Source organism: Cajanus cajan, chromosome 1, assembly GCF_000230855.2.
Source record: "Cajanus cajan strain Asha chromosome 1, NIPB_CcT2T_4, whole genome shotgun sequence".
NCBI lineage: Eukaryota > Viridiplantae > Streptophyta > Magnoliopsida > Fabales > Fabaceae > Cajanus > Cajanus cajan.
The window spans coordinates 86,620,322-86,638,461 of NC_138517.1; the positions used below are offsets into that span (position 1 = coordinate 86,620,322).

Sequence of the window (18,140 nt, forward strand, 5' to 3'; positions counted from 1 at the left end):
ATTGGTTGAGAATGTGTGTGGGAACTCAAATGTGACTAAATTTCAGAAGATTGACGATCGGATTTGAGGAATTGAGCATTTTCGGGGTTTCGGAAAATGGGGAAAAATGAGGAATTTTACACGTTTGATGGTTGCCTGTTGAAAAAGAGATGATTTTTGAGTTGTATGCTGTAAATGTAGTTCATTTGATGGATTGCATGTATTTGAGTTGGCTGATTTTGCAGGTTTTGAGTGAAATTTACGAAGTGGTGAGGGTTATTGTTTGAAATTGTGTTGTGCGTAGTTCTTCGCGCCGGGCGTGATTTGAAATGGGGAATCCCTGGGTGAATCACACCGGGCGTGGGGAGAACCACGCCGGGCGCATTATCAGACGTGAATCTTATGTTTTTGTTACTGATATTGTGTCGGGCACGGAGACCTTTGTAGGTCTCGGGTTGAGTTTGCGCTGGGCGTGATTTTAATACGTCGGGCATGAGTATGTTGGTCTTTGAGTCTTCATGAAAGTTGTAGTCTTGGATGTTAGCTTTCCAATGACGCTAGAATCACCCAAAAAGGAGGTCTAGAACTCCAAATATGGCTGTTTTAGTGAAGAGGAGTCAAGTTGGCAGCATTGGTTATAGCTGTTGCGGTTTTTAGAATTTTTAACAAGGTAGATGAAGGAATTAGGACTTGGTGTCTTCATGAGAGTTGTAGGAAATCTTCTTATCTTTCATATGAGATAAGGATGAGCATGGTAGTTGTAACATCTCAGTTTCCAACATGATTATTACTATTATTATTATTATTGTCATTATTATTATGTGGTATCTGGTCATAATTTGGTGGTTATATTTTACTTTAAATATAGATAATTCACACTCCATTTATGCTTAGAAAGATATGTGTGTTGTTGGATCTAATTAGATAGCTGTGAAATTTTTTTAAGAATCATTTCTCGCTGGACTGACTGACAAGTCTCGGTTTTTGGGGCATAACTTGGGTTGTAGTGGTCCAAATGATGAAACATTGGTCTCAATAGAAATCTAAGAGAAAAACGCACAACTTTTACAGAAATAGCCATTTTCAAATTTGGTCGTATAGAAGGACAAAATTGGAATTTTTTTGATACAATTGTTTCTCGCTGGGCTGATTGGCAAGTCTCGGTTTTTGGAGCATAACTTGGGCTGTGATTGTCCAAATGATGTAAAGTCGGTGTCTATGGAAAGATAAGAGAAACCTCTACAACTTTCATGAAGTAACCATTCACACATTCGGCCTTCTAGAAATTCAAATTCGGTGGTCAAAAATCGGTGCGGAAAAGAATATGGCATCCAACTCATCCCATTTCGTTTTGTCTAAGATTTTTTCATTATTTTCCATTATTTTAATGTGTCATGAAGGCTATAAATAGGCCTTCACTTCTCCATTGCAAACCATCCCAAGAAACACTTCTCATTATCTTCTCTTATACTCTCTTCTTTCCCTCTTCTTCTCTTTGAAGACCAAGGGAAATCCAGAGGAAGAGGTTCTGTCCTAATTTTAGCTCCGGTCCCTGTTTTAGACGGAAGGAGCCTTGGGGAGGCAGCTGTGCTATAGTCTCAGTTTCTGCCCGAGTTTCAATTCAGGTTTATCCAAGTAAGGGTGGCATTTATAAAATTAATCTAGTATGCTAAGTAAGGGTAGTACTTATAAGACTTAATCTAGTATACATGAGCATGATAGGAGTAGTATAACTTTTAATATGCTATTTTGTTTGTATGAAGGTTGTTATTTATTTAAGTTGATGGTTGTTATTTATTCAAGTTGGTGGTTGTTTTGGATATTTAATTTGGCATGGTTATGATTATATTTATATATATATAATTATGAAGTATGTTATGTGTATGTGGTTTGGAAAAGTAAATAGGACTGAGAGGAGTAAGGTTATGGATGGGAGATCTCTTGGTGAGATCAGGGATATAATCTTTGGAGAAAATATGGAATTTCGGAATCCCATTGTGAGGATTTCCAATTTGGAATTTTTCCAAGGATTATATAGTAAACCACTTCAGATGTTAGGTGGATTCTGAAGTACTCCTCTAAGTATCTATTTGCTACCGGTATGGGTCTGGGTCGAGTCATACCGATGGATGAGGTGACCCCACCAGGGTTACGTGACGACGTAATCCAACTGTATACTTTCCATGAGAGGTTAGGCGTGAGACATGGGTTGCTGACATGTTTCACCGTATCAACACTTGGTTTGGATAGGTGTTGAGGCCAACATTTGGTTTGGATGTGTTGGTTACATCATGGATTATACGGTGGTGTGACTTTGCTTTGGATGTGGATTATGTATACATATGGTATGGATTGTATACTAGGGTTATGGATTTCTTTAATTAATATGTATGCTATTGGTTTATATCTATCTTGGAAATACATGTTGGTTTGAACAAATAATTGTTAAATGATATTTATACTATGGTTGGTTTTATACGTGCTAACCCTTATGTTTCCATGTGGTGGAACTGTGATGATCTCACTATGTGGGGGAGCAGATCAGGTGTGAAGCCATAGGATAGCAAGGAGTCTTCTGGGTAGCTGCTTTGAGAAGTGGCTAGGCTTAGAGCTTGACCAGCACCTAGGGTGTTTCTGTTAATGGTTAATGTTAATATATTTTGGATGACTGTATGATTTTACTGAGAATGACTAATATACTTATGTTTGCTATTATGAAAACAATTTTTACACTCTAGCGTAGCTGGCTTTTGCTCTATTTTTTTTATTATAAATGCTCTTTTATTTTGGTTGGTTATTGATGTGATGACCTAAGGTGGGTCGTTACAATTTTGGTATCAGAGCTGGTCAAGTCTCTTTAGGGTTTGTGGGAAATGGTCTTGTTGCATTTCCGTTGTGTGGAAATGAAAGGAACTTCATGAGTTTCTTGATCTTGATTAGGAATTTCTTATGAGTTTTAGTGTAAACTCATAAAATTCCTTGATTTTTTTTAGGATGGTTGGTAGGGGAAATCATTCTAATTCTTCTTCAAGCATGGATGAGCGGCAAATTGCTCAAGCTATGGAGTTAATTGCTGCTGCTATTGGACAACAGAATACTTTGTTGGCTCAGATGGAGGCCAATCGGGCTGCAGCTGAGACAGCTAGGACTAACGTACCTGATGAGTATAGAGGCTTGTCAGAGTTTAGAAAAGGGAATCCTCCTCAATTCACAGGTGTTGATGGACCAGAAGTTGCTGACCAATGGATTGAAGAAATAGAGAAAATTTTCATGGTGATGCAATGCCCCGAGGAGAGGAAGCTTGTTTATGCTACTTATATGTTGGTGGGTGAGGCTAGCTGCTGGTGGAAAGGTGCTCAGGTTATGATGAAGGCCAGAGGGGAGGCGGTGAATTGGGAGAATTTTAAAAAGGTATTTCTGGAGAAATATTTTCCAGATAGCGCCAGATATGCTAAGGAAGCCGAGTTTTTGAGACTGCAACAAGGGAACATGTCAGTACAGGAGTACGTGGTCAAGTTTGAACACTTGGCTAGATACTATTCTCAAGCTATCACTGAAGCATGGAGATGCAGGAAGTTCAGTGAAGGTCTAAGATTTGAGCTGAAGAAAACCATTGTTCCTATGGGAATTATGGAATTCCCAATGCTGGTTGAAAAGGCAAAAACGGTTGAAAGATTTGAGGGAGGGAATAAAATGGTGAAAGGACCAGAAGGATCATCTGGAAGGGGGAAACAATCTCAAAAGAGACCATCCCAATTTCAGATTGGGAATGCTAATAAGAAACCCATGGGGACTACTACTACAGGAGCTGTTAGATGTTATACGTGTGGAGGCCCACATATGATGAGGGACTGTCCTACAAAGAATTATGCGTGTTTTAAATGTGGCAAGGTGGGTCACATGGCTAAAGATTGCAATATCAGAAATGCTCCAGCTAGAGAGAACCAAAAGGTGGATCGACCTACTGCAGCAGGACGTGTTTTTGCCTTAACAAGTGTTGAAGCTGAAACATCATCTGAGCTAGTAAAGGGGAAGGGCAAAATTGATGGTAATGATATTTCTATTCTATTTGATTCTGGTGCATCACATTCTTTTATTTCTTACGAATGTGTGAGGAGATTAAAATTAGTTGTGAATTCCTTGAGTGTGGATCTAGTTGTTTCTACCCCAGCTTCAGGGTCTGTTTTGACTTCTGAGGTTTGTTTAGGATGTACAATAGAAGTAGAAGGGCGTTGTTATAAGGTGAACTTGTTTTGTTTACCTTTATCGGATTTGGATGTGATTTTAGGGATGGACTGGCTTTCTATCAATAAGATTTTGATAGATTGTTCAGAGAAGAGATTAATCTTTCCTGCTGTTAAACAGGAAAGGTTTATTTCTAATAGACAGGTGGATGGGTTGTTGAAGGATGGAGCTCTAGGGTTTATGATCCTATCCTTTATTAGTGTAGAGAATGAAAAATTGTTGAATAGTATTGAGGTTGTTAGAGAGTTTCCAGAAGTTTTTCCAGATGATATTCCTGGATTACCACCAAAGCGAGAGTTGGAGTTTAGTATTGATCTTATACCAGGGGCGGGACCAGTATCCATTTCTCCTTATAGAATGGCACCAGCAGAGTTGTCAGAATTGAAAAAGCAGATTGAAGAACTTTTGGAGAAGCAGATGATCAGACCTAGTGTCTCTCCGTGGGGAGCACCCGTGTTATTAGTAAAGAAGAAGGATGGTAGTATAAGGTTATGTGTAGATTATAGGCAGTTAAATAAACTGACAATCAAGAATAAGTACCCATTGCCAAGGATCGATGATTTGATGGATCAGTTAAAAGGAGCTTCTGTTTTCTCCAAGATTGATTTGAGGTCTGGGTATCACCAGATACGGGTAAAGGAGGAGGACATACCAAAGACTGCTTTCAGGACTCGGTATGGTCATTATGAGTATATTGTCATGCCTTTTGGAGTGACGAATGCTCCAGCTGTTTTCATGGATTATATGAATAGGATTTTCAGACCTTTTTTTGGATAAGTTTGTTGTAGTATTCATTGATGATATTCTAGTTTACTCTAGATCTGTAGAAGAACATAGAGAACATTTGAGGATAGTTTTGCAAGTATTGAAGGAGAAACAATTATTTGCAAAATTATCAAAATGTGAGTTTTGGCTATCTGAAGTTAAGTTCTTGGGCCATGTAATATCTGGACAAGGAATCGCAGTTGATCCTACTAAGGTGGAAGCAGTTTTGAGGTGGGAGCGTCCGAAATCAGTTACTGAAGTTAGAGGTTTTGTGGGATTGGCTGGCTATTATAGAAGATTCATAGAAGGATTTTCTAAAATAGTTATGCCTTTAACACAGCTAACCAGGAAGGATCATCCCTTTGTATGGACGGAGGAGTGTGAAAGGAGTTTTCAAGAGTTAAAGGAAAAGCTGACGTCGTCTCCAGTGTTGATTTTGCCAGATCCTAATAAATCTTTTGAGGTTTATTGTGATGCATCTCATCAAGGTTTAGGATGTGTTCTTATGCAAGATAGGCAGGTTGTGGCCTATGCATCTAGGCAGTTAAAGACTCATGAACGGAATTATCCTACGCATGATCTAGAGTTGGCGGCGGTAGTTTTTGCTTTGAAGATTTGGAGGCATTATCTCTATGGGGCAAAGTTTGATGTGTTCAGTGATCATAAGAGTCTGAAATATTTGTTTGATCAGAAAGAGTTAAATATGAGGCAAAGGAGGTGGATTGAATTTTTGAAAGATTATGATTTTCAGTTAATGTACCATCCAGGTAAAGCAAATGTGGTGGCAGATGCTTTGAGTAGAAAATCTCTCCATATGTCTTACATGATGGTTAAAGAGATGGAGTTGGTAGAGAAATTCAGGGATATGAATCTTAACGTGGTGGTTGCCCCAAATTTCATTAGTTGTGGTATCACTACCATTACTAGTGATTTCTTAGAGATGGTGAAACAAAAACAAGTTCAGGATGCGAGTTTGAACAAGGTTAAGGAGTTGATGAGTTCTGGGAAAGCTGAAGGATTTGAACAAGGTACAGATGGAATTTTGAGGTACAAGAGTAGAATTTGTATTCCACAGGATGAGGAGTTGAAGAAATTGATATTTGAGGAAGCTCATAAAAGCAAATTGAGTGTACATCCAGGTATGACAAAAATGTATCAAGATTTGAAGAAAATGTTTTGGTGGAATGGGATGAAAAGGGAGATAGCTGAGTATGTTGCATCTTGCATTGTGTGTCAAAAAGCTAAAGTGGAACATCAAAAACCAGGAGGTTTGTTACAAATGATGGAGATCCCTGAATGGAAATGGGATAGTATAACCATGGATTTTGTTGTTGGATTACCAAGGTCTGCTAAGAATTGTAATTCTATTTGGGTGATCGTGGATAGATTAACTAAGTGTGCTCATTTTCTTCCGGTGAATATAAAGTGGTCCTTAGAAAGGTTAACTCAATTGTATATTAAGGAGATTGTTAGATTACATGGTGTGCCCTCTAGTATCATCTCTGATAGGGATCCTCGTTTTACATCCCGATTTTGGCAGAGTTTGCATCAGGCGTTAGAAACTAAGTTAAGACTCAGTTCTGCTTATCACCCACAAACTGATGGGCAGTCTGAGAGGACTATTCAATCTTTGGAGGACTTGTTGAGGGCTTGTATTTTGGATCATCTAGGGAGTTGGGAAGAGATGTTGCCTTTGGTTGAGTTCACTTATAATAACAGTTTTCACGCAAGTATAGAAATGGCACCATTTGAGGCTCTGTATGGGAGGAAGTGTCGAACACCTTTGTGTTGGTATAAAGAAGGAGAATCAATGATGGTGGGACCAGAGATTATCTTGCAAACTACTGAAAAGGTGAAACAAATTCAGGGAAGAATGAGAGCTACTCAGAGTCGACAAAAGTCTTATGCGGACAAGAGGAGGAAACCTTTGGAATTTTCAGAGGGAGAACATGTATTTTTGAAGGTAACTCCTACCACAGGTGTGGGAAGAGCTATCAAAGCGAAGAAGTTGAATCCTAAGTTTATTGGACCGTATCAAATTCTCAAGAGGATTGGACCAGTGGCATATCAGATTGCATTACCTCCATTTCTATCTAATCTGCATGATGTATTCCATGTGTCACAACTGAGGAAGTATATTCACGATCCGAGTCATGTCTTGGAATCAGAGGCAGTGCAAGTGAAGGAGAATTTAACTTTTGAGAAACAACCAGTTTCAGTGGCAGACAAGAGAGTTAAGAAGTTGCGAGGTAAATCTATCAATTTGGTGAAGGTTATTTGGGATGCAGACACTAATGAAGCCACTTGGGAGTTGGAAGACAATATGAAGGATCAATACCCATATCTCTTTTGAGTAAGTGAATTTTCGGGGACGAAAATTTTTGTTGTTGGGGAGAATTGTAACATCTCAGTTTCCAACATGATTATTACTATTATTATTATTATTGTCATTATTATTATGTGGTATCTGGTCATAATTTGGTGGTTATATTTTACTTTAAATATAGATAATTCACACTCCATTTATGCTTAGAAAGATATGTGTGTTGTTGGATCTAATTAGATAGCTGTGAAATTTTTTTAAGAATCATTTCTCGCTGGACTGACTGACAAGTCTCGGTTTTTGGGGCATAACTTGGGTTGTAGTGGTCCAAATGATGAAACATTGGTCTCAATAGAAATCTAAGAGAAAAACGCACAACTTTTACAGAAATAGCCATTTTCAAATTTGGTCGTATAGAAGGACAAAATTGGAATTTTTTTGATACAATTGTTTCTCGCTGGGCTGATTGGCAAGTCTCGGTTTTTGGAGCATAACTTGGGCTGTGATTGTCCAAATGATGTAAAGTCGGTGTCTATGGAAAGATAAGAGAAACCTCTACAACTTTCATGAAGTAACCATTCACACATTCGGCCTTCTAGAAATTCAAATTCGGTGGTCAAAAATCGGTGCGGAAAAGAATATGGCATCCAACTCATCCCATTTCGTTTTGTCTAAGATTTTTTCATTATTTTCCATTATTTTAATGTGTCATGAAGGCTATAAATAGGCCTTCACTTCTCCATTGCAAACCATCCCAAGAAACACTTCTCATTATCTTCTCTTATACTCTCTTCTTTCCCTCTTCTTCTCTTTGAAGACCAAGGGAAATCCAGAGGAAGAGGTTCTGTCCTAATTTTAGCTCCGGTCCCTGTTTTAGACGGAAGGAGCCTTGGGGAGGCAGCTGTGCTATAGTCTCAGTTTCTGCCCGAGTTTCAATTCAGGTTTATCCAAGTAAGGGTGGCATTTATAAAATTAATCTAGTATGCTAAGTAAGGGTAGTACTTATAAGACTTAATCTAGTATACATGAGCATGATAGGAGTAGTATAACTTTTAATATGCTATTTTGTTTGTATGAAGGTTGTTATTTATTTAAGTTGATGGTTGTTATTTATTCAAGTTGGTGGTTGTTTTGGATATTTAATTTGGCATGGTTATGATTATATTTATATATATATAATTATGAAGTATGTTATGTGTATGTGGTTTGGAAAAGTAAATAGGACTGAGAGGAGTAAGGTTATGGATGGGAGATCTCTTGGTGAGATCAGGGATATAATCTTTGGAGAAAATATGGAATTTCGGAATCCCATTGTGAGGATTTCCAATTTGGAATTTTTCCAAGGATTATATAGTAAACCACTTCAGATGTTAGGTGGATTCTGAAGTACTCCTCTAAGTATCTATTTGCTACCGGTATGGGTCTGGGTCGAGTCATACCGATGGATGAGGTGACCCCACCAGGGTTACGTGACGACGTAATCCAACTGTATACTTTCCATGAGAGGTTAGGCGTGAGACATGGGTTGCTGACATGTTTCACCGTATCAACACTTGGTTTGGATAGGTGTTGAGGCCAACATTTGGTTTGGATGTGTTGGTTACATCATGGATTATACGGTGGTGTGACTTTGCTTTGGATGTGGATTATGTATACATATGGTATGGATTGTATACTAGGGTTATGGATTTCTTTAATTAATATGTATGCTATTGGTTTATATCTATCTTGGAAATACATGTTGGTTTGAACAAATAATTGTTAAATGATATTTATACTATGGTTGGTTTTATACGTGCTAACCCTTATGTTTCCATGTGGTGGAACTGTGATGATCTCACTATGTGGGGGAGCAGATCAGGTGTGAAGCCATAGGATAGCAAGGAGTCTTCTGGGTAGCTGCTTTGAGAAGTGGCTAGGCTTAGAGCTTGACCAGCACCTAGGGTGTTTCTGTTAATGGTTAATGTTAATATATTTTGGATGACTGTATGATTTTACTGAGAATGACTAATATACTTATGTTTGCTATTATGAAAACAATTTTTACACTCTAGCGTAGCTGGCTTTTGCTCTATTTTTTTTATTATAAATGCTCTTTTATTTTGGTTGGTTATTGATGTGATGACCTAAGGTGGGTCGTTACAGTAGTAGTAGTATAACTCTTGATACGCTGTTTTATGTGAAGGTTGTCATTTCACAATTAGTCATTTGGTTAAGTTGAAAGTTGTTTTAGGTGCTTAGGTTGATTGGTGTTGTTTGGGTGGGTAATTTGGCATGATAGATGAGTTGTAATGGGTGAGTCATATTATGTGTTGAATATGTTGTTTGAGCTGTTATTGCTGTTAAGCTGAGTCGTGCCGAATGTTGTTTATGCTGATTAATGTTGTTAATGCCGTATGATGAAAAGTTGAGCTGTACTGTATGTTGTTTATGCTGTTAATGATGTAACGTTGAGTTGTGTTGTATGATGCTTATGCTGATTAATGTTGTTGAGCCGAGTTGAGTTTTATGTTGTCTAAGTTGTTAATGTTATTATGTTGTGTTGTGCTGAATGTTGATTTTGAGTTGTGTTGTGAATATAAACTATTGTAGGCCGTAAGGTTGAGCTGTTGTAGGCCGTAAGGCTGAGCTGTGTAGGTTGTAAGGCTGAGCTGTTGTAGGCCGTAAGGCTGAGCTGTGTAGGCCATAAGGCTGAGCTGTTGATCACTAAGACTAAAGGAGATGTTTTTCAAAATTGCTCATCCCTTTGTGTGGATTGAGTAAGCTGTGGTGCTCTTAGAGCCCAATTTGTTGAAAACCCTCCCTGGGAAGTTGTCCCTTGGAGTGATCACTGTGTTGTTCTCCTCTAAGTACTTAGTTGGTTCCATGTGTGGGCAAGGTCGAGGCACACGTGTACAAAGCGACTACGGTATAGGGGTCAGGTCGAGCTATACCGCTTACAAGCGACCAAATCTAGATGAAATGCGTGACGACGCATGAGCTGTTTGATGTTGATTTTTCCGAATGATGTGAGTTGTAAATGTGTAGTGTGTTGTGAAGCTGAGATATAGATGTATGCTGTTATGTGTTGTGTGTCAACATTGTTGAATTTGATGATGTGCTGATAAGTTGAAGCTGTTTGTAATTCTTATATATATATATATATATATATATATATATATATATATATATATATATATATATATATATATATATATATATATATATATATATATATATATATATGTTGATTCTGTTCACTAGCTTACCCTTGTCTGTTTTCATATGGATTGGACTGCAATGATCATATTATGTATGGGAGCAGAGTAGGGATAGGCTGGAGTATAGTAGCAGGTCTGCAGCTGGCAGATGGAGCGGATGTTTTTGTTGTTTTTGGCTACCTAGTGTAGTTAGGCTAATGTTTTTTGTATATTGACTTGTTGAGCCCCAGGCTAAACCTAGGTGTATATATTTTATTTTGATATATATATGCATATTTTATTCTGCGTGGTATTGTCGGTTGTGAAACGGCTAGGCGGGTCGTTACATTATCAAGGGAACCAAATGTCTCGATGCATATAAAATATTTAGCTAACGAAAAAAATAAAGATAAAAGGAAAAAAAATATATCTTGAAAATCGCTCAAATCAGAATTCAGCACAAGACCAGCAAAGCAATTCCTTGCTCCCCACATTCGTTTGAACATAATTAAACAAATGCATGAATCAACTAAGAACACAACCTAACAAAGAATCCATTACAATTTCTGATAAGCACCATCTCTTTGAAATTGCAAACATATCTTTAACATGGAATCTTGGAGATGAACCATTCCATAACCACAATTGGAGCCTTGATGAGTGCTAGAGCAAACTCAACTATGATGGTGACGCAAAGGCAACATGGACATATGCATGTCAAAATCAACCTGCACATACATAAATAATTCGAATCAAATAACCAAAATTAGAGGGTAATTGAATTAGAAGAAAAAAAAGAGGGACTTACCCAACGATCCAAACAACCACACCCACAAGGGAGATGAGAAGAGACAAGAAGGCAAAAGGCAGGCCCAACAAAAACCCAAGAGGCCTGCATTTACAATCTTCAGAGCAGCAGCACATGGTTTAGGTTTAACTAATAATGCCTTTGTTAATTTGATTTTCTCTGGGTTCTTCTATTGCTTTCTATCTTGAAGCTTTTAAGTTATGAGAAGCCAAATACAACATAAACTAGAGCATTGACGGAGAACACAATAAATAAAGTTAAAAAAACAAAATAAAATAAGCATAGAGAAACACGTAGTTAGGTGCTGGGTTAGCCACCATTGCTAGAAAGAATGGGGTTGATTACTAATACCAAACCTCCACGTTAATCACATCCTCCTACATCATTAACCAACCCTATTCTTTGCTCACGTCACTTTCTTCTTCTTGTGGATAAAGTTTTATTTTATTTTATATTTTTTGGGAAATTAATTACACTTGGCAGTTGCAAATACAATTGTGTGACACCATGTCCGCGTTGCCTATGCTAAGATTGAATAATTGAATTTGATGTGTCCAACTGGGGGAGCTATCAACTGAGAGGAGCCCACTCGAAATTTTTCAGGGATTAAAATTAAGATATGTATGTGACACGATATCTAGAATTGTATTTAGCTAGTTCTTAAAAATAATTACTAGTCATGCCATCAATAATATATAAAGCAGGTCTAAACATTATAAATAAAATTCTTATGATAATACACTATTATAAATTTTTTTTAAAAGATTTCAAGATATACTATGCCAATTTCAGTCATTTTAAAGTGGAGGCAGTTTTTAGATAAAAACTTCCTTATTTATATTTCCATCAGCCTATCAATTTTAAATGACAAAGATGAATCTAGATTTGCTATGCATTGGAAATTTAATAATTTGGACTTTTGTATGATTATGTAAATTTGTGAATTTGGCAACTAGTCTATTTCCATCCAAAATGGTAGGTAGAATGTTAATTACGATAACAATATACAAACCCTATTTCTGTTAGTTCATGTCTCCCAAACCTCACTCGTAAATTATCATCTTGGGATCACATGTGGACTTTCTTGCAGGGAATAAATAATATTTGCTATCCCAACTTTTTCACTGTTGAAGAGGACTATCATTAAGAGTAGAATTCTTTTTTTAGGGTATTTAAATATCAAAGATTTGAGACCAATATCGTCCATTCATTTGGAACAACTTCATTTCAATTGATTCGTTCTCTCAATTGAACTAAACTTTTAAGTTGATAATAAAAGTTTATTAAACTCTCTTAAGTGACTTCAAATTAATTTTATTTATTTATTTCTATTGTTGCTGGATTCAGATAGAAATAACTTGCGCATGTAGTTTTCTTCTTATCATTCGCGATATATCATCATAGACAAAGTATTCAGATATGAAAATATTCTTTAAAAAAAGAAATTCTTATTTTCTTATCTAATAAGTGATTATAAAAATATTATCTAAACAAACCTTGTGATGAACAGTTTAGGTTCCTCTAAAATCATTATAAAGAGTAAAATGAAAACTTACAACTATAATAAATTATATAGCTGTTTGCATCTCAATTGTTAGTATTACTCCTCACTTTATAAAGTGAATCGAGGTAAATTGAGACAATCTCCCTATAATCTAATCATTCAGACTCATCAGTAGGTGAGAAATATATAGGTATGAAAATGGGTAGAGACTAAGTAGGATCTTATAATATTCGTTTTCATACATGCGTTTAAAAATAGAAAAATGATATATCTTGATAGATCTTTCGAAAATCATTCCGAAAAAATAAAATATTAATTTAAATTATAAAATATTAAATTAAATAATTATTTAATAATAAGTTTATTATAAAATAATAATATTTTAACCTTTCAAAACGTGATTCGGACATTTTTTTTTGAGAATGAAGCACTGCTCTTAAAAATAATGTTTGTACCTAGGATCATACTCAAATGAATAACAATTTTAATCTTTATTCTCATATTTGCTAGATATCTATATACTAACACCCGCACACAATCCACATTTTATTTATATATAAAGTAAATAAATCAATAAAGAAATAACATTTTATACAAACAAATATAATATTAATTTGTCATATCTTTAATATTACAAAAATCTAACCTAACAATCCTTATATTTAAAGATTACAAAACATTCAATTCTTTTAAATAATATTTTAAAAAAATTCAATATAATAAAAGTTGTAATTAAACTTTCAACATCATGATAATGTGTTAACAATCTCCAAGACCTGTAAAAAAAATTATACAGAAATTAATTAAATTAAAATTATAGATTAAGTTATATAGTATAAATTTTAAAAAATAAATATGTAGACATTTGATTTTATCATTGGAATTAGCTTCTCCATATTTTTGCAAATGTTTGTTTTTCAAGTCTTTATATTGTTTTGATCTAATAATACCAAAAAATTATATGACAAAAAAATAAATGATTAGACAATACAACAATAAAAAATAAAAATAATTTTTATTAAATAAACAAAGTTTCTGTACTATCCGTACTGCCATGCCGAGCTCGAGCTCATTATCACAGCATGGAATAACCTCGGACACGCACTGGGAGATCTCAGCCTAAGCGAGATCCGCAATCTAATCAGATCATAACTGATCTCGGAGATCTCGCTCTAGATGAGATCCGCAATTTAATCAGATCATAACTGATCTCGGAGTTCTCGCTCCATATGAGATCCGCAATCTAATCAGATCATAACTGATCTCGGAGATCTCGCTCAAGATGAGATCCGCAATCTAATCAGATCATAACAGATCTCGGGCCCAAGGCCCAACACAACCCTAATTCACACAAAGGTACGTGCATTATTTATACGAGACTCATACTCCCATAAACACTAACTTTAGCATCGGAGTCTCTTTTGCAGGTACCTCCCCCATCTTGGAGCATCAACGTACCAGCGAAGGAGGCTCATCAATCTTACCAGGCAGATCAGCTCTACAGCAGATTTTCGGTAAGAACATTTGGCGCCCACCGGGGGGCCAATCAAGACAGCTCTTATCGGCCACCTGTATGGTTTTCAACAGAAGCCACAGTAGACGCGCAACAGACGACCTGGATCACTCAACTACCATGGATAGTGACACAGCAACGTTGAGAAGGCTGAGATGCGGCAACAACACGCCGCCGACCTACAAAGCATGCGTGCCAAGCACGAAACTGATCTAGCGGCAATGCGCGCCGCTAATGAAGCCGACCTAGCGGCACTACGCGCCGAGAACGAGCGCATTCGCGCCCAACTCCCTCGGCGTCCCTCAGATCAACCCCCTCTGCAAAGTAACCTGAATGAGGACGAAGGGCATTTGGTTTCTCAACCCCGAACTGCGACCAGAGCACCGACTCCGCGACCTGCCACGCATCGGTCTCATGCACCGACGCACAAGTCGACTCAGGATGTCAGCAGGGCCCCCACTCATGTCACAGAGGGTCAAGAAACTTTCCGCCGTCATCCTTTTGTGGATGGCATCATGGAGACTCCATTCCCCCGCAGATGGAAGCCACTCCACCTTGATCGCTATGATGGCACGACGGACCCCGATGAGCATATTGACCTGTATACGACCCAGGTAAACATCTACACTAACAATGATGCTATCTTGTGTAGGGTTTTCCCGACCTCGCTCAAAGGGGCCGCACTCAACTGGTACACCCAACTACCTGCCGAGTCAATTGACAGTTTCGGCACTCTGGTTAGACGATTCACGGCGCAGTATGCAACAAGTCGACCTCACCTCGTAACGTCGGCTGCTCTGGCCAGCCTCAAACAGGGCGACGATGAACCACTACGGACGTTCATGGAACGTTTTGTTGGCATCTCGGTGAAGATTCGCAACTTGAATCCCGGGATCGCCCTACACGCCATGCTCATGGCGCTCAAGCCGGGACCTTTTGTGGACAGCCTGTGTCGCCGAGCTCCCGCTGATATGAACGAATTTCGTGCCCGAGCTGCCGGGTACATACAGATGGAAGAGCACTCTGCTTTTCGTGACCAGGTTCGCAACAAACCACAAGGAAAGCAGGACCAAGGTCAGGCCACAAACATTTAAATTTGGCGACCTTGTTTGGTGGGGTGGGAGAGGCAAGAATAGACCCCTCCGAAGGGAAATTCGAAACTTGGAATGTCACCCACCTCAAATTTTATTTCTCTTAACTTGTAAATTCAGGTGATGTACTCTTTTTCCTCCTCAGGCTTTTTTCCCACTAAAGAAAAGGTTTTTGGCCAAGGAAGGTTTTAACGAGGCACACCTCAAAAATAATCAACAAAGCAACTCTATTCCCATACATTTTTGGTATTGGCACATTAATCATGACGACTTGTCAAGGTCGAGTCCGAACCTTGAGATTACATTTTCTTAACCAAGGTCGAGTACGAACCTTGTTATGCCAAGGTCGAGTACGAACCTTGTTATGCCAAGGTCGAGTCCGAACCTTGAGATTACATTTTCTTAACCAAGGTCGAATTCGAACCTTGTTATGTCGAGTTCGAGTCCGAACCTCGAGATCACATTTTCTTAACCAAGGTCGAGTTCAAACCTTGATATGCCAAGGTCGAGTCCGAACCTTGAGATCACATTTTTTTAACCAAGGTCGAGTACGAACCTTGTTACGCCAAGGTCGAGTCCGAACCTTGAGATTACATTTTTCTTAACCAAGGTTGAGTACGAACCTTGTTATGCCGAGGTCGAGTCCGAACCTTGAGATTACATTTTCTTAACCAAGGTCGAGTACGAACCTTGTTATGCCAAGGTCGAGTCCGAACCTTGAGATTACATTTTCTTAACCAAGGTCAAATTCGAACCTTGTTATACCGAGGTCGAGTCCGAACCTCGAGATCACATTTTCTTAACCAAGGTCGAGTTCGAACCTTGATATGCCAAGGTCGAGTCCGAACCTTGAGATCACATTTTCTTAACCAAGGTCGAATTCGAACCTTGTTATGCCGAGGTCGAGTCCGAACCTCGAGATCACATTTTCTTAACCAAGGTCGAGTACGAAACTTGTTATGCCAAGGTCGAGTCTGAACCTTGAGATCACATTTTCTTAACCAAGGTCGAGTCCGAACCTTGTTATGCCGAGGTCGAGTCCGAACCTCGAGATCACATTTTTCTTAACCAAGGTCGAGTTCAAACCTTGTTATTCCGAGGTCGAGTCTGAACCTCGAGATCACATTTTCTTAACCAAGGTCGAGTACGAACCTTGTTACGCCAAGGTCGAGTCCGAACCTTGAGATTAAATTTTTCTTAACCAAGGTCGTGTACGAACCTTGTTATGCCGAGGTCGAGGCCGAACCTCGAGATCACATTTTCTTAATCAAGGTCGAGTTCGAACCTTGTTATGCCAAGGTCGAGTCCGAACCTCAAGATTACATTTTCTTAACCAAGGTCGAGTACGAACCTTGTTACGCCAAGGTCGAGTCCGAACCTTGAGATTACATTTTTCTTAACCAAGGTCGAGTACGAACCTTGTTATGCCGAGGTCGAGTCCGAACCTCGAGATCACAATTTCTTAACCAAGGTCGAGTTCGAACCTTGATATGCCAAGGTCGAGTCCGAACCTTGAGATCACATTTTCTTAATCAAGGTCAAATTCGAACCTTGTTATGCCGAGGTTGAGTCCGAACCTCGAGATCACATTTTCTTAACCATGGTCGAGTCCGAACCTTGAGATCACATTTTCTTAACCAAGGTCGAATTCGAACCTTGATATGCCAAGGTCGAGTCCGAACCTTGAGATCACATTTTCTTAACCAAGGTCGAGTACGAACCTTGTTATGCCAAGGTCGAGTCCGAACCTTGAGATTACATTTTCTTAACCAAGGTCAAGTACGTACCTTGTTATGCCAAGGTCGAGTCCGAACCTCGAGATCACATTTTCTTAACCAAGGTCGAGTTCGAACCTTGTTATGGCAAGGTCGAGTCCGAACCTTGAGATTACATTTTCTTAACCAAGGTCAAGTCCGAACCTGGATATGCCAAGGTCAAGTCCGAACCTTGAGATCACATCTACTTAACAAGGTCGAATTTGAACCTTCAAACAACAAATTTGGGAACTCCTCAGAAGCCCCTTTGCTCTTATATCACTCGGTGCTTGGGGGGCAAGTGTACTGGCCAGCCGAGTTACCAACTTGTCCTTCACCAAACTGCTGACTCGGTCAAAGGTTTACCAGCCTAACCAAGCAGTAAGCTCATTATTGCCGAGCTCTTCAGCTCGACCATGAAACATGGACATCGGAACACCACATCGGCCTAAAAAGGCCACGCCATCAAAACAAATAAAAATACAATCTTGTCGCCGCGCTGCCCACGCGTTATGGGAACGAGGTGACGGCTATGACACATGGCATCTCGACAGGCAGATGTACGCCAAGGGCCACAGCCACTTGACGAGCTCGGACTTAACTCCTCGACCTACGGTCTTCGAAGCTCGGGGGGCTAATGTACTATCCGTACTGCCATGCCGAGCTCGAGCTCGTTATCACAGCGTGGAATAACCTCGGACACGCACTGGGAGATCTCAGCCTAAGCGAGATCCGCAATCTAATCAGATCATAACTGATCTCGAAGATCTCGCTCCAGATGAGATCCGCAATCTAATCAGATCATAACTGATCTCGGAGATCTCGCTCCAGATGAGATCCGCAATCTAATCAGATCATAACAGATCTCGGGCCCAAGGCCCAACACAACCCTAATTCACATAAAGGTACGTGCATTATTTATACGAGACTCATACTCCCACAAACACTAACTTTAGCATCGGAGTCTCTTTTGCAAGTA

At 38.8% G+C, this 18,140-nt stretch overlaps 2 protein-coding genes across 3 annotated transcripts; one reads left to right on the forward strand and one right to left on the reverse strand.

Moving 5' to 3' along the window:
- The first annotated feature begins 485 nt into the window (after positions 1 to 485).
- On the forward strand, positions 486 to 5,001 carry LOC145952992 (uncharacterized). Of its 2 annotated transcripts, none has more exons than XR_014430499.1 (2): positions 486 to 1,614; positions 2,520 to 2,965. XR_014430499.1 is itself a non-coding variant. In XM_083066196.1 (2 exons), exon 2 carries the CDS (start codon positions 2,974 to 2,976, stop codon positions 4,999 to 5,001), a length of 2,028 nt encoding a protein of 675 aa, XP_082922322.1. In that variant the 5' UTR covers positions 594 to 1,614; position 2,973. The 2 variants fall into 2 exon arrangements, 1 of the variants encoding a protein (XP_082922322.1); XM_083066196.1 differs by lacking the exon at positions 2,520 to 2,965 and adding an exon at positions 2,973 to 5,001 and having other exon boundaries at positions 594 to 1,614.
- A 5,900-nt stretch (positions 5,002 to 10,901) lies between these two features.
- On the reverse strand, positions 10,902 to 11,415 carry LOC109790350 (signaling peptide TAXIMIN 1). The gene is made up of 2 exons (XM_020349483.3): positions 11,300 to 11,415; positions 10,902 to 11,219 (listed from the first exon to the last, which is right to left on the reverse strand). The coding sequence occupies exons 1-2, from the start codon at positions 11,413 to 11,415 to the stop codon at positions 11,096 to 11,098; spliced, it is 240 nt and encodes a 79-aa protein (XP_020205072.1). The 3' UTR covers positions 10,902 to 11,095.
- Positions 11,416 to 18,140: the final 6,725 nt, after the last annotated feature.